Source organism: Lithobates pipiens, unplaced genomic scaffold (assembly GCF_037356315.1).
Source record: "Lithobates pipiens isolate NorthernLeopardFrog02 unplaced genomic scaffold, aLitPip1_a1.2 Scaffold_16, whole genome shotgun sequence".
Classification (NCBI taxonomy): domain Eukaryota; kingdom Metazoa; phylum Chordata; class Amphibia; order Anura; family Ranidae; genus Lithobates; species Lithobates pipiens.
In genome coordinates this window covers 455,128,401-455,144,871 of record NW_027507748.1, presented here as the reverse complement: position 1 = coordinate 455,144,871, position 16,471 = coordinate 455,128,401, and the positions used below count along the sequence as shown (strand labels likewise).

The following is a 16,471-nucleotide window of genomic DNA, read 5'->3' as shown; positions in this document are numbered from 1 at the left end:
AGGGCCTGGTAATGGGCAGGGGGGCTACCAATGCCATTTTTTTTCTCAATGATTTTCATCCATATTGCTGGAACCAGACATGACATTAAAACCGCAAACAGTTTTAAATGACTTTTTTTCCGTTAAATGTCATTTTGTGCAGGGACTGTTCTAAACATGGGAAACATGTGGCATTTCACAGGCATACTATAGACACCCCCCAGGCATGATATTTAAAGGAATATTTCACTTTTTTTTCACTTTAATCGTCATTAAAATCAGTGCTCCCGAAAAAACGGCCGTTTTTAAAAAACATTTTTGCATTGACCCATGTCCCCTGGGACAGGAGCCAGGTCCCCAAACCCTTTTTAGGATAATATCTTGCATATTAGCCATTAAAATTAGCACTTTTTATTTTGAACGTTCAATTCCCATAGACTTCAATGGGGTTCTAAAGTTTGCACAAATTTTCAGTCCGTTCGAAAGTTCTGGTGCGAACCGAACCGGGGGGTGTTCAGCTCATCCCTACTGGTCATACCCTTGACACTCCTCTCCTGCATATACTACTCACTGTCATACCCTTTACACTTCTCTCCTGCATATACTGCCCACTGTCATACGCTTCACACTGCCCTCAATTACAGACTGAAGGATACAAAGTGCATAAAAGGTAATATTACATTCCTTATTCAGAAAACGCTCTGTAGCTGCAATCATTATAATCTTATTGGAATAAATTTAATAATTTTAAATATTAAAATAAAATAAAATGTTAAATAATTTAATAATTTTTTATGTTTTGTTTTTTGAGGGGGATCTTTCAGAAGGTGTTTTTGGTCAGAGAACCATTGTGTGAATGCATTTAAATCCCAAGCATTCTAAATCGTATATTCTGAGCCTAATGATATCATGTACTAAGCTCTGGCATGTGTAATGAAAGATAAAGACTTTTAGCACAAAAGCAGACAGGATGCTTCGAAACCAATGCTTGTAAGATCAGCAACGTGTCTGGAACAGATAAAACTAAAATGTCTTTCATAATGTGTCATATATTTATTTTTCTGTCTTTCCTTTTAACAGGGTGAAGAAATGTGTGTTGCCTACAATACCTGATCCAAAAAATGCATTTTATGACCTATACGACAGTCACAATGGATACTTACAGGTAACATTTACAACTATATAAGTGTTCTAAATCAGGGAAGAAGATTGATCTTAAAGGAGTAAGGTTATTTTTGCACTATAGAGGTATAGAAAAGATCTCAAGGGGATCTCAAAGCACAGTACTAAATGGAAAAAAAAAAGTAGTGTGTATATATATATATATATACAGTGGTGTGAAAAAGTGTTTGCCCCCTTCCTCATTTCCTGTTCCTTTGCATGTTTGTCACACTTAAGTGTTTCGGAACATCAAACCAATTTAAACAATAGTCAAGGACAACACAAGTAAACACAAAATGCAATTTGTAAATGAAGGTGTTTATTATTAAAGGTGAAAAAAAATCCAAACCATCATGGCCCTGTGTGAAAAAGTGATTGCCCCCCTTGTTAAAACATACTATAACTGTGGTTGTCCACACCTGAGTTCAATTTCTCTAGCCACACCCAGGCCTGATTATTGCCACACCTGTTCACAATCAAGGCATCACTTAAATAGGAGCTGCTTGACACAGTAAGGTCCACCAGAAGATCCTTAAAAGCTACACATCATGCCGAGACCCAAAGAAATTCAGGAACAATTGAGAAAGAAAGTAATTGAGATCTATCAGTCTGGAAAGGGTTATAAAGCCATTTCCAAAGCTTTGGGAATCCAGCGAGCCACAGTGAGAGCCATTATCCACAAATGGCGAAGACATGGAACAGTGGTGAACCTTCCCAGGAGTGGCTGGCCACCCAAAATTACCCCAAGAGCGCAGCAACGACTCATCCAAGAGGTCACAAAAGACCCCACAACAACATCCAAGGAACTGCAGGCCTCACTTGCCTCAGTTAAGGTCAGCGTTCATGCCTCCACCATCAGGAAAAGACTGGGCAAAAATGGCCTGCATGGCAGAGTTCCAAGGAGAAAACCACTGCTGAGCAAAAAGAACATCAAAGCTCGTCTCAATTTCTCCACAACACATCTTGATGATCCCCAAGACTTTTGGGACAACATTCTGTGGACCGATGAGACAAAAGTGGAACTCTTTGGAAGGTGTGTGTCCAAGTATATCTGGCGTAGAAGGAACACTGCATTTCAGAAAAAGAACATTATACCAACAGTAAAATATGGTGGTGGTAGTGTGATGGTCTGGGGCTGTTTTGCTGCTTCAGGACCTGGAAGACTTGCCGTGATAAAAGGAACTATGAATTCTGCTGTCTACCAAGAGATCCTGAAGGAGAATGTCCGACCATCTGTTCGTGTACTCAAGCTGAAACGAACTTGGGTTCTGCAGCAGGACAATGATCCTAAACACACCAGCAAGTCCACCACCGAATGGCTGAAGAAAAACAAAATTAAGACTTTGGAGTGGCCTAGCCAAAGTCCTGACCTGAATCCTATTGAGATGTTGTGGTATGACCTTAAAAAGGCCGTTCATGCTCGAAAACCCTCTAATGTAACTGAATTAGGACAATTCTGCTAAGATGAGTGGGCCAAAATTCCTCCAGGACGCTGTAAAAGCCTCATTGCACGTTATCGCAAACGCTTGGTTGCAGTTGTTGCTGCTAAGGGTGGCCCAACCAGTTATTAGGTTTAGGGGGCAATCACTTTTTCACACAGGGCCATGATGGTTTGGATTTTTTTTTCACCTTTAATAATAAACACCTTCATTTACAAATTGCATTTTGTGTTTACTTGTGTTGTCCTTGACTATTGTTTAAATTGGTTTGATGTTCCGAAACACTTAAGTGTGACAAACATGCAAAGGAACAGGAAATGAGGAAGGGGGCAAACACTTTTTCACACCACTGTATATATATATATATATATATATATATATATATATATATATATATTTATATTTACAGTATCTCACAAAAGTGAGTACACCCCTCACATTTTTGTAAATATTTTATTATATCTTTTCATGTGTCAACACTGAAGAAATTACACTTTGCTACAATGTAAAGTAGTTGAGAGTACAGCTTGTATAACAGTGTCAATTTGCTGTACCCTCAAAATAACTTGAAACACAGCCATTAATGTCTAAACTGCTGGCAACAAAAGTGAACATGTCCAGATGGAGCCCAAAGTGTCACTATTTTGTATAGCCACCATGATTTTCTGGCACTGCCTTACCCCTCTTGGGTATGGAGTTTACTAGAGCTTCACAGGTTGCCACTGGAGTCCTCTCCCACTCCTCCATAATGACATCACGGAGCTGGTAATGTTAGAGACCTTGTGCTCCTCCACTTTCTGTTTAAGGATGCCTCATAGATGCTCAATAAGAATGAGCTAAACACTCCTCAGTTCGGTTCGCAGTAGAACATGCAAACAGACAAAAAATGTGTCTGGGGAAAGTCTATGGGACACGAACCTATATGCATAATTATTGCCATAAAAAGTGTTTGGGGACCCGGTTCCTGCCCCAGGGGATATGTATCAATGCAAAAAAAAGTTTTAAAAACTGTGGATTTTTCAGGAGCAGTGATTTTAATAATGCTTAATGCGAAACAATAAAAATGAAATTTAAATATGGTGCCTGGGGGTGTCCTTAGCATGCCTGTAAAGTAGCGCATGTTTTCCCATGTTTAGAACAATACCACAACAAAATTACATTTCTAAAGGAAAAAATGTAATTTAAAACTACTCTCGGCTGTAATGTATTGTTGGGCCCCAGCAATATAGATGAAAATCATTGAAAAAAACGACATGGGTCCCCCCCCCCAGTCCATTACCAGGCCCTTTGGGTCTGATATGGATATTAAGGGGAACCTCACACCCACATTTAAAAAAAATGGCGTGGGGGAATACTGTAGGCCCTCACAGTTACTCTTGGTGGGCGCATGAATGGGCCCTGCTGTAAAATATTATGTAGAGAATTGTAATTAAATGCCCCTGTTAAACAGGGGCAGAAAAATTGGACTGTGGCTGGTGGTGGTGGTGCCACAACACTGTAACCTCTCACAGATACTCTTGTTGGGTGCAAGAATGGCCCCTGCTGTGAAATATTAGATCAAAAATTGTAATTACATGTCCCTGTTAAACAGGGGCAGAAAAATTGGGCCTTGGGTGGTGGTGCCCTAAGCCAAAAATATTGTTGGAAGCTAGCATAATCATGATTGAGGAGGAATAGGATAGTCAGCCTAGGCAATCTTCAAGGGATCCCACATCCATAGCAAATTCAATCAGTGAAATCAGCTTCGGGTGCTTGGTAGCTGCTGATCCATGACAAATTCATTTTCATGAATGTGAGCCAATCAATGGAGTCTGTGGACAGGCACACTCTTTGATCCACTACAAACCCTCCAGCAGCACTGAATGTGCGTTCAGAAAGCCCGCTGAATGCAGGGCAGGCCAGTAGCTCAACTGCATATTGAGCAAGTTCTGGCCAGTGGTCCATCCTCAAGACCCAGTAACCCAGTGGATGCTCTGTTGGAAAGGTCTCCTGCTCTTGCCCCCAGATATTCCTGCACCATGTAATGCAGACACTGGCGATGGTTGTTTTAACTTATCAGACCTTGGCACTGAGGACTGGAAAATTGTTTAAAGGCATCAGTCAGCTGGCCACCTTCTCCACCACTCTTCCTCTGACTGAACGAAGCCTCAGCAACACATTGTCCAACACCAGGAAATTGTAACCTCCCAAGGTCTGGAAATGTGTTGCACAAACCTTTCTTCGAGGCCTCCTGAAGATGTTTCATCCTCTGCTTCCTCTGCAAAGGCAGGATAAGATCTTCAACCTTACCCTTGTAACGTGGATCAACATGGATCAAGAAGGGTTGCCAGCCAGTAATGACCCCTCTTCTTGATGCTACGAATCCTAGGGTCCTTTCACAGGCTTTGCAGAATCAGGGAGGCCATGCAGTATAAGTTTGCAGAGGTATTTGATTCTGAGTCCTCTGGGTCACTAAGGATCACATGATCCATAACTACCGCCAATCAGCCACGTACAACTCCTTGGGCTTCTGAGAACTAAAAACCCTCCCTTGAAGACTGCTGCTGTATTATCCTGTACATCCATGCTGACACAATCCTCCTCCTCTTCTTCCTATGTATTTGGTGGGCCCGCAGGAATGCTATGTGGATAAAGAGGGCCTTGAGAGGTAAGGAAGTCCTCCTCTTCCTCCCACTGTTCTGCCTCAAGTGCCTCATTGGAGTGGTGCCTCCTTTTCCTCCTCTCTTCTCTCAGGCACCCAACTATAGTCAGTGACCTCATCATCCCCTCCCTCCTCATCACTGGAGCAAGCTTGGCAGTATGCTGCAGCTGGGGGAACATGACTGGCAGCTTCTTGTCCTTCTTGGGCACCCTCTCTCTCTAGGCTCACGTTACTCCCTTCCTCAACCTGGGAGCCAACATCGGAGCCTTCAAATCGCTGCGCATCCTCCAGCAGAATGTACCCAACACTGTGGTTGAATAATTCCGGGGACTCCTCTGTGCATGAAGGTTAGTCAGGCTACGGAAGGAGTGATTATGGACAAGAAGCTGGTGGAATAGGCCACTTTGGCAGCTGCATTGGAAGGCAAACTACACTGAGCCTGGGTCACAGAGGAATAGGATGGCTTTGTTATCCACGACACCAACTCTTCTGCATGTTCTGGCTCAATAACACGGCCAGCGGCAGAAAAAAAGGACAAGCATGCCCCACGGCCACCTGCAGAGGATGCACCATGTCCACGACCAGTACTGTTGACTGTAGACACAGAGGCTGCTTGCCCTCTTTTAGTGGCCTGTGAGCCACTGCCTCTCCTTGGTGGCAACCGGGTATGATGTATATTCTGTTTTGCAACACCACACTACACTGTATTAGATACTGTGTACACCACCAGAAGTTTAGTAGAAACTGTACACACTGTATTAGATACTGTGTACACCGCCTGGATTGTATTAGCAACTGTACTAAATTGAAAAGACTGTGCTAAGTGTCACAGGGAGTGCTAGTCTGCCCTACATCCCTTAAAACTAAAAATATAATTGTCAATTTCCTCTTGATGAGGGTCTTTGAATTAGAGCAGTTAACTAATGCAAAGTGGAAGGAGCATAAAAAGTGTAAAATCTTTAACCACTTAAGGACCGCCGTATTGCCATTGTACGTCATCGCAATGGCATGTACAGGCACAAGCACGTACATGTACGTGCTTGCCTTCCAGCGGGTGGGGGGTCCGATCGGACCCCCTCCCGCTGGATACGGCGGTCCGTTTCGCTGCAGGAGCGATCCGGGATGAGGGGATGGCTGTTGGTTTCTGGCCATCCCCTCTCGATCGCTCCTGGCGAATGAGAAGCTTCCTCCCACTTTGTATTGTATACACAGGCAGGGAGGAAGTGATGTCATTCTCCTCGGGGCGGTCTTTTTGACCGGACTACGAGGAGAAGACAGAAAGTAAGTGCACCAAACACTACACTGACATGTAGCCACACACAGGCACACAAACCCCACCCCCGATCGCCCCCCCCCCGATCGCCCCCCCCCGTGTCGCTAGTGTCGCTAGTGTCGCTAGGTAGCTAGTTATTTTTTTAGGTTCACCGCCAGGTTTTTATAGCGCTAGGTACCCCGATATACTACCCAATAATGGTTTTAACCCCCTGATTGCCCCTAGTTAACCCTTTTCACCCCCTTTTGCCAGTGTCACTAAGCGATCATTTTTCTGATCGCTGCATTAGTGTCGCTAGTGTCGCTAGGTAGCTAGTTATTTTTTTAGGTTCACCGCCAGGTTTTTATAGCGCTAGGTACCCCGAAATACTACCCAATAATGGTTTTAACCCCCTGATTGCCCCTAGTTAACCCTTTCACCCCCTTTTGCCAGTGTCACTAAGCGATAATTTTTCTGATCGCTGCATTAGTGTCGCTAGTGTCGCTAGGTAGCTAGTTATTTTTTTAGGTTCACCGCCAGGTTTTTCTAGCGCTAGGTACCCCGATATACTACCCAATAATGGTTTTAGCCCCCTGATTGCCCCTAGTTAACCCTTTCACCCCCTTTTGCCAGTGTCACTAAGCGATCATTTTTCTGATCGCTGCATTAGTGTCGCTAGTGTAGCTAGGTAGCTAGTTATTTTTTTAGGTTCACCGCCAGGTTTCTATAGCGCTAGGTACCCCAATATACTACCCAATAATGGTTTTAACCCCCTGATTGCCCCTAGTTAACCCTTTCACCCCCTTTTGCCAGTGTCACTAAGCGATCATTTTTCTGATCGCTGCATTAGTGTCGCTAGTGTCGCTAGATAGCTAGTTATTTTTTTAGGTTCACCGCCAGGTTTTTATAGCGCTAGGTACCCTGATATACTACCCAATAATGGTTTTAACCCCCTGATTGCCCCTAGTTAACCCTTTCACCCCCTTTTGCCAGTATCACTAAGCAATCGTTTTTCTGAACGCTGCATTAGTGTCACTGATGTCGCTAGGTAGCTAGTTATTTTTTTAGGTTCACCGCCAGGTTTTTATAGCGCTAGGTACCCCGATATACTACCCAATAATGGTTTTAACCCCCTGATTGCCCCTAGAGTTAACCCTTTCACCCCCTTTTGACAGTGTCACTAAGCGATAATTTTTCTGATCGCTGCATTAGTGTCACTAGTGTCGCTAGGTAGCTAGTTATTTTTTTAGGTTCACCGCCAGGTTTTTATAGCGCTAGGTACCCCCATATACTACCCAATAATGGTTTTAACCCCCTAATTGCCCCTAGTTAACCCTTTCACCAGCGATCACAGTATAAGTGTCACTGGTGACGCTGGTTAGCCAGTTAGTTATTTAGGTTCCCCGTCAGGTTTTTATATAGCGCCAGGTGTTACGGGTGACTCTGGTTAGTTTGCTTTTTATAGCATCAGGGCACCCACCATTTATTACCCAATAAAGGTTTAACCCCCTGATCACCCGGCGGGTGATATCAATTAGGTTTTAGGGTCAGGGTCTGCGTCGCCCCAGGCAGCGCTAGGTTAGTGCCAGTACCGCTAACACCCACGCTCAAAGCATACACCTCCCGTAGTGGTATAGAATCTGAACAGATTAATATCTGATCTGATCAGATCTATACTAGCATCCTCAGCAGTTTAGGGTTCCAAAAAAACGCATTGTTAGCGGGATCAGCCCAGATACCTGCTGGCACCTGCGTTTTGCCCCTCTGCCCAGCCCACCCAAGTGCAGTATCGATCGATCACTGTCACTTACAAAACACTAAACACAAAGCTGCAGCGATCGCAAAGTCAGGCCTGATCCCTGTGATCGCTAACAGTTTTTTTTGGTAGCATTTTATATTTAAATCCAGAAGGCAGTGCTTGGTTTTCGGGGTCCCGTATGTGGCTAAGCTCCCAAAAAGTCCCCCACATGTGGTATCCTCGTACTCGGGAGAAGCAGCAGAATTTATTTTGGGGTGTAATTTGACTTATGCCCATAGCATGTGTGAGCAATATATCATTTAGTGACAACTTTGTGCAAAAAAAAAAAAAAAAAAATTGTAAAATTCCTGCAACTTGTGGCAAAATATAAAATATTTCATGGACTCAACATGCCTCTCAGTAAATAGCTTGGGGTGTCTACTTTCCAAAATGGGGTCATTTGGGGGGGTTTTGTGCTATTTTGGCATTTTATGGCCTTCGAAACTGTGATAGGTAGTGAGGAGGGAAATCAAAAATTTGCACCCTTAGAAATCCTGAAGGCAGTGATTGGTTTTTGGGGTGCCGTACGCGGCTAGACTCCCAAAAAGTCCCACATATGTGGTATCCCCGTACTCAGGAGAAGCAGCAGAATATATTTTGGGGTGCAATTCCACATATAACTATGGCATGTGTGAGCAATATATCATTTAGTGACAACTTTTTGTAAACTTTTTTTTTTGTGTCATTATTCAATCACTTGGGACAAAAAAAAATATTTAATGGGCTCAACATGCCTCTCCACAACTTCCTTGGGGTGTCTACTTTCCAAAATGGGGTCATTTGGGGGGGTTTTGTGTTATTTTGGCATTTTATGGCCTTCGAAACTGTGATAGGTAGTGAGGAGTGAAATCAAAAATTTGCACCCTTAGAAATCCTGAAGGCAGTGATTGGTTTTCGGGGTGCCGTACGCGGCTAGACTCCCAAAAAGTCCCACTTATGTGGTATCCCCGTACTCAGGAGAAGCAGCAGAATATATTTTGGGGGTGCAATTCCACAAATAACTATGGCATGTGGGAGCAATATATCATTTAGTGACAACTTTTTGTAAACTTTTTTTTTGTGTCATTATTCAATCACTTGGGACAAAAAAAAAAATATTCAATGGGCTCAACATGCCTCTCCACAACTTCCTTGGGGTGTCTACTTTCCAAAATGGGGTCATTTGGGGGGGGGTTGTACTGCCCTGCCATTTTAGCACCTCAAGAAATGAGATAGGCAGTCGTAAATTAAAAGCTGTGTAAATTCCAGAAAATGTACTCTAGTTTGTAGACGCTATAACTTTTGCGCAAACCAATAAATATACGCTTATTGAAATTTTTTTACTAAAGACATGTGGCTGAATAAATTTTGCCCTAAATCTATGACTAAAATTGAGTTTATTCGATTTTTCTTATAACAAAAAGTAGAAAATATCATTTTTTCTCAAAATTTTCGGTCTTTTTCCATTTATATCGCAAAAAATAAAAATCGCAGAGGCAATCAAATACCATCAAAAGAAAGCTCTATTTGTGGGAAGAAAAGGACGCAAATTTCGTTTGGGTACAACATTGCATGACCGCGCAATTATCAGTTAAATCAGTGCAGTGCGAAATTGTAAAAAGACCTCTGGTCTTTAGGCTGTTAATTGGTCCGGGGCTGAAGTGGTTAATGAAGATTATTTAAAATATTTAGATTATTTAACCACTTGCTTACTGGGCACTTAAACCCCCCTCAGTCCCAGACCAATTTTCAGCTTTCAGCGCTGATGCACTTTGAATGACAATTGCGCGGTCATACAACACTGTACCCAAATGAAATTTTTATCATTTTTTTCCCACAAATAGAGCTTTCTTTTGGTGGTATTTAGTTACAGCTCGGAGTTTTATTTTTTGCTAAACAAACAAAAAAAGATGCAAAAAAATAAAAATAAAAAATCATGTTTTAATAGTTTGTTATACAATTTTGCAAACGGGTCATTTTTCTCCTTCATTGAAGTGCGCTGATTAGGCGGCACTGATGGCTGCATTGGTGGGCACTGATGGGCTGCATTGGTGGGCACTGATGGGCTGCATTGGTGGGCACTGATAGGCTGCATTGGTGGGCACTGATAGGCTGCACTGGTGGGCACTGATAGGCATAGTTAAGGCGGCACTAATAGGCACAGATAAGGCGGCACCGATCGGCACAGATAAGGCGGCACTGATGGGCAAAGATGGGCACAGATAAGATGGCATGGATGGGTGGCACGGATAAGTGGCACGGATGGGCACTGATAGGTACCACTGATAGATGGGACTGATGGGCACTGATAGGTGGCACTGATAGGTGGCTCTGATAGGTGGCACTGCTGGGCACTGATGGGCGGCACTGCTGGGCACTGATGGGCGGCACTGCTGGGCACTGATGGGCGGCACTGGGGTGCAGCACCTTTGCGGCAGATTGTGGGCACTGTGGGTGGCACTGTTGGTGGCACTGCTGGATGGCACTGTGGGTGGCATTGTGGATGGCACTGTGGGTGGCGCTGGGGGCACTATGGGCACTGCTGGGTGGCACTGATGGGGGGCACTTACTTTCATTCAGGATGGCACTGCGGTGGGCAGGTGGGCACTGGCAGGGGGCAGGTGGTCAGCTGTATTGCTGGCCGTGATCGGGACTGATGTCCCGATCACGGCCGCAGGTGATCGGCTTTTTTTTTCTCTCCTCGCGCTGTCAGCGCGAGGAGGAATAATAGCCGATTACCGGCTCCGTTCTGTCACATGATCAGCTGTCATTGGCTGACAGCTGATCACGTGATAAGGGGTCGGGATCGACCCCTTACACGGATCGGTGATCAGGCGAGTCTCATGGACTCGCCGATCACAGAGCGCGCCGCGCGCGCCCCTCAGGGGGCGCGCAGGCCGCTCGTAACCAGGACGACGTCAATAGACGTAGTCCTGGAAATGTAGGTCCGCGCTAATGCCGTCATTTGGCAATAGCGCGGATCTCAAGTGGTTAAAAAATACAGCACACTCATAAAGATACAATCAATACATAGATAACATAAATAGAATAATCTGGAAGCTTGATTAATATGAAAAATTATATACAGCTGCTGTGTACAGACAGAAATCACAGAAAAATCGCAAGCAATCTGTTGGGGCTAATTTAAGCAACAGCAGTACCCAAACAGCAACTGTACTATGGCTGCACTGTATTGTGTGCTGTGTACACCACCTCTGGGAAGACAGCCATGCAGACCAATTTGATGCAGTGTGCTGCATATGGTCTGAGCACTGACAGGCTGACCCCCCCACCCCTTTTACCTCTGCAGCAATGCTGGCAGCACTCATATGTCTTTTTCCCAAAAGCAACCTCTGGATATGACGCTGAGCACATGCACTCAACTTCTTTGGTCAACCATGGCAAAGCCTGTTCTGAGTGAAATCTGTCCTGTTAGACCACGGTATGGTCCTGGCCTATGTCCTGCAGCTCAGTTTCAGAGTCTTGGCAATCTTCTTATAGCCTAGGCCATAGAAAATGGCGAATTGGGCCCAATTTGGACATTTTCACTTAGGGGTGTACTCACTTTTGTTGCCAGTGATTTAGACATTAATGGCTATGTGTTGAGTTATTTTGAGGGGACATAAAATTCACACTGTTATACAAGCTGTACACTCACTACTTTACATTGTAGCAAAGTGTAATTTCTTTGGTGTTGTCACATTAAAAGATATAATAAAATATTTACAAAAATGTGAAGGGTGTACTCACTTTTGTGAGAAACTGCACATATACAAGACTGTCTATATATATATATATATATATATATATATATATATATATATATATATAATACACTGCCACTAACTGAATAACCTGCTTGCTTAATCAGCTGTAGTTCTGCAAGAGAGTGAAGATTCCATTAGCATAAATCTTCTTTTTCAGGGTCTTTTTGGTCCTTTCTTTTTGGATAGCAATATAGTCACTGTGAAATTTACAGATATGACAATGTGGTATTCTTAAATTATTTGTATAACCAGTAATTTTGTTTATCCATTTCCTTACATCTATATATTTATCTAGGAATGGATGAAAGCATCAAGAAATAGTGCACAGCTTGAAAAAATAGAGTCGGTCTCGGATGAGCAAGATGGAGACCAAATGTCGACACTGCTTAAAGATAATGTGGCTGAGATCTTGGACAACCAGTGTTTGTCTAAGGAACCAATGGACACTTCCATGACTACGTCTGCACCACTCGTTCAAAACGTATCTGATGCTTGCTTTAGAAATATGAACTTCACGATGAATGACAGCATGTATATTATGCTGTAAATACCTGCCGTAGTACTGAAAGGTCTGTTTACTACAGAAACAGAATGTAGAGTCATCAGTCATGAGGTGATGGCTGCATTGACATGTTTTTGGTTAAGCAAATTTTCATTCAAAAGATAAAAAAAGAAAAAAGAAAACAAGATGTGTTTCTTCAATCTACAATAATCTACAATATATACAAGGTATAATGTTAAGTCCCATACACACTATCAGATTTTCTGCTGATTTTTGCCTTCAGATTTACCAAAATCATCTAGTAGAAGGGCCTGCCTGATTGCATACAAATTGAAACTCCTAAGGTTTGACCTCATATTATATGGTTTTGGTAAATCTGAAGGAAAAAATGAGCTGAAAATCTGATAGTGTGTATGGTGCTTTAGTCCTAGCAGACCAAAGGATTGCTATGGGGGCTATCTGGCCATGTAATAGTTTATCCTGCCAGCCATAACATGTGACAAACTATTTTGCTGTTTTGATTACTTTGCTAGTTTTTTAGTTCTTGATTTTGAATGTCATATTGCTTAGCAGTGGGATTACTATCAACGCTTATAAAAGAACGCCAGATAATAGGATAGCTGTTAGAAATTCTTTCATTGTATGATCTTTACAGGTTCAGTGTAGTCCTAGCTAAATCAAGACCATGAAGGTCAACACATTGGCTATGAATAATAGGGGGCTAACCACAGAGAATTATGGCAATTCAGGGAACAGTTGGGAATTTGCGCATGTGCTATGCATTATAACAAGTTAGCTTGGATGGGATACAGTGTGAGTTGCAAGCATTTCCAAGCATTTAAAAGTGCTATCCTTTTATGTTTATTGTTCTAGAAGTTGTGAGGCTGGGTGTTGAACAGAGAGTTGGTAGACTTTTTTTTTAAGCACATTTATCTTTAACCCCTTGCCGACCAGCGCCCGACAATATACATTTGCACAATGGCACAGCTGGGCAAATGGGCGTACAGGTATGTCCCCTTTTAATCGCGGCATAGTGGGCACGCGCACGCCTGCCATGTGCGCTGTGAGGATGCCTGTGGGTCCCATGGACTCGATTTCCACCGGCGGGACCGTGATCATGTCATAGAGTGGCAGAATGAGAAACAAGGCATTTCCCTGTTCTGCCTAGCAACATGACAGAGATGTACTGCTCCCTGTCATCGCGAGCAGTGATCTCTGTCATGTTCTAGTGAGACAATCCTCCCCACAGTTAGAATCACTCCCTAGGACACACTTAACCCCTTGATTGCCTAGTATTTAACCCCTTCCCTGCCAGTGTCATTTACACAGTAATCAGTGCATTTTTATAGCACTGATCGCTGTATAAATGACAATGGTCCCAAAATAGTGTCAAAAGTGTCCGATGTGTCCGCCATAATGTTGCAGTCATGATAAAAATCGCAGATCGCCACCATTACTAATAAAAAATAATAATAATACAAATGCCATAAATCTATCCCCTATTTTGTAGACGCTATAACTTTTGTGCAAACCAATCAATATACGCTTGTTGCGATTTTTTACCAAAAATATTTAGAAGAATACATATTGGCCTAAACTGAGAAAGAAATTAATTTTTTTATATATTTTTTGGGGGATATTTGTTATAGCAAAAAGTAAAAAATCTTGCTTTCTTTTTTCAAAATTGTCGCTCTATTTTTGTTTATAGCACAAAAAATAAAAACCGCAGAGGCGATCAAATACCACCAAAAGAAAACTGTATTTGTGGGAAAAAAAGGACAGTTTTGTGTGGGTGCAACGTCGTGCGACACGCAATTTTCAGTTAAAGGGATCCAGTGCTGTATCGCAAAAAAGTGCTCTGGTCAGGAAGGGGGTAAATCCTTCCAGAGCTGAAGTGGTTAAGATGGCAAAAATTAAAAAAACTGTAAAAAAGAAACAGCAATGTCTGCTGCAGTGTCAGATTTAACTTTGGGGCGGTCAAAAAACAAAACAAAACCAAAAAAAAACGTTGTGGAGGTCCTTAGCTGGTGGAAATTTTTCTGGTGCACAAGCTCCAGTAGGATAACCAAAGTAGTGTGCATGTTGGCCACTAGATGGAGATGATTATCACTACTGTACATTACATGTATGTAGGTTGCATCAAATTGTCTTACAAACTGACAGCTAAATGAAGTGTTTAAGAGATAAACTGTAATGTGAACTTAATGACGATGGTTTATGTATGTTGTTATTGGGTACATTACAGTTCTACAGAATTTTCTCTATAGCGTATTTAATGTGAAATTTTAATTTCTTGGAGTTTATTCTTTCTATAGTTTGTAAACAATTTTAGAAAGCGTCGTAATTTTCTTTCAAGATCAAATCATTATTACAACCAGGGCTATTTTTTATTCTGCTACCTCTGGCTAGCCCTGTCTTCTTCAACCAGTTACAAAACTCAGAAGGCGTTAGAGCATGTTTTTGCACTAATCACTTCCTCTACCAACATTAGTGTGCTATCGCCAGGCACTCAGGACATGTGTGGGGCAGGGCTCATGTTGGTGGGTGACCCGATCCTGTAGCCGCAACTGACCGCATTTTTTTTTCGTTCCTGTGGTGGTTTGGGAGGCTGTCGGCCTAAGTAGCACAGAGCCGAGTGAAGTGTTCAGACACTCTTCCCTCTTCATGTCTGTTCTCTTTGTGCTGTTCTGATGAGTTGGGGAAAAAAGCCAGTGCACGGCGTACATCTACCAGAGCATTGCCGGTGATGTGTCGTATACTTTCCCCCATCGGACAGTGGCCGCCCTGTACTGCGCTTGCGCAGTACGGAGGACAAGGACATTCCGAAAGTCTCCGAAGGTGAACGGCACCTGCACAGTGAGTCCAGGTTCAAGCCCCACCATCCAAGTGGACATAGAGTTAGAATAAAAAAGAGCCGAGTGAAGCAAGGCTGTGCCCGAAGCGTGGCGAGTGAAGCGAGCCCGCGAGGGGCCCTGTTACTATGTGCAACCATATGTCCACTTGGATGGTGGGGCTTGTACCTGGACTTAGTGCGCAGGTGCCGTTCTTCTGGGGAGGTTGAAGGTATAGTGCAGAGGTAATGATAGAGGTGATGATAGATGGGGAGATAGAAGGGGAGTGTGGAGAATTTGGGAAAAGGAGACAGCTGCGGGAAGGAAGGGTAAATCTGAGAGGAGGTGAGAGCTGGGAATAGTGTGCGTGTGGGGAGGGGGATTTGTGAAGAGGTGAGAGCTGGGAAGAGTGGGGGATTTGTGAAGAGTGGGGTTGGAATTTGTGAAGGGGGATTTGTGATGGGGTGAGAGCTGTGAATAGTGGGGGGGGGGGGTTTAAAGAATGGGGTCAGACTTTGTGAAAGGGGGATTTGTGAAGAGTGGAGGAGCAGATTTGTGAAAATGTGGGATGGAATTTCTGAGGGGGGATTTGTGAAGAGGTGAGAGCTGTGAAGAGAGTGTGTGTGTGTGTGTGTGTGTGGGGGGGGGGGGTTGTGAAGATTGGGGGGATTTGTGAAGAGGTGAAAGCTGTGAAGAGTGTGTTGGGGGGATTTGTGAAGAGCGGTTGCCGGAATTTGTTAAGAGGGTATTTGTAAAGAGTGGGAGGGATTTGTGAAGCATGGGGTTGTAATTTGGGAAGGGGGATTTGTGAAGAGGTGAGAGCTGCGAAGAGTGTGGTGGGGATTTGTGAAGAGTGGTGTTAGAATTTGTGAAGGGGGGATTTGTGAAGAGTTGAAAACTGTGAAGAGTGTGTTGGGGGGGAATTTGTGAAGAGTGGTGTCGGAATTTGTGAAGGGGGATTTGTGAACAGTGGGTGGGGGGATTTGTGAAGTGTGGGGTCGTAATTTTGGGAAGGGGGATTTGTGAATTTTTCGTTCCTGTGGTGCTTTGGAAGGCTGTCGTAGCACAGAGCTGAGTGAAGTGTTCTGACACTCTTCCCTCTTCATGTCTGTTCTCTTTGTG

The 16,471-nt window shown here is 43.4% G+C and overlaps 1 protein-coding gene across 1 annotated transcript in view; it reads left to right on the top strand.

Moving 5' to 3' along the window:
• LOC143983303 (cytokine receptor-like factor 2) overlaps positions 1–15,803 on the top strand; it is a 59,407-nt gene extending 43,604 nt beyond the window's left edge. The window contains exons 5-6 of the mRNA XM_077482828.1: positions 1,060–1,144; positions 12,312–15,803. Of these exons, the coding sequence (XP_077338954.1) occupies positions 1,060–1,144; positions 12,312–12,563 (337 nt within the window). The 3' untranslated portion in view covers positions 12,564–15,803. The remainder of the gene's footprint in view (positions 1–1,059; positions 1,145–12,311) is intronic.
• The last annotated feature ends 668 nt before the right edge of the window (positions 15,804–16,471 follow it).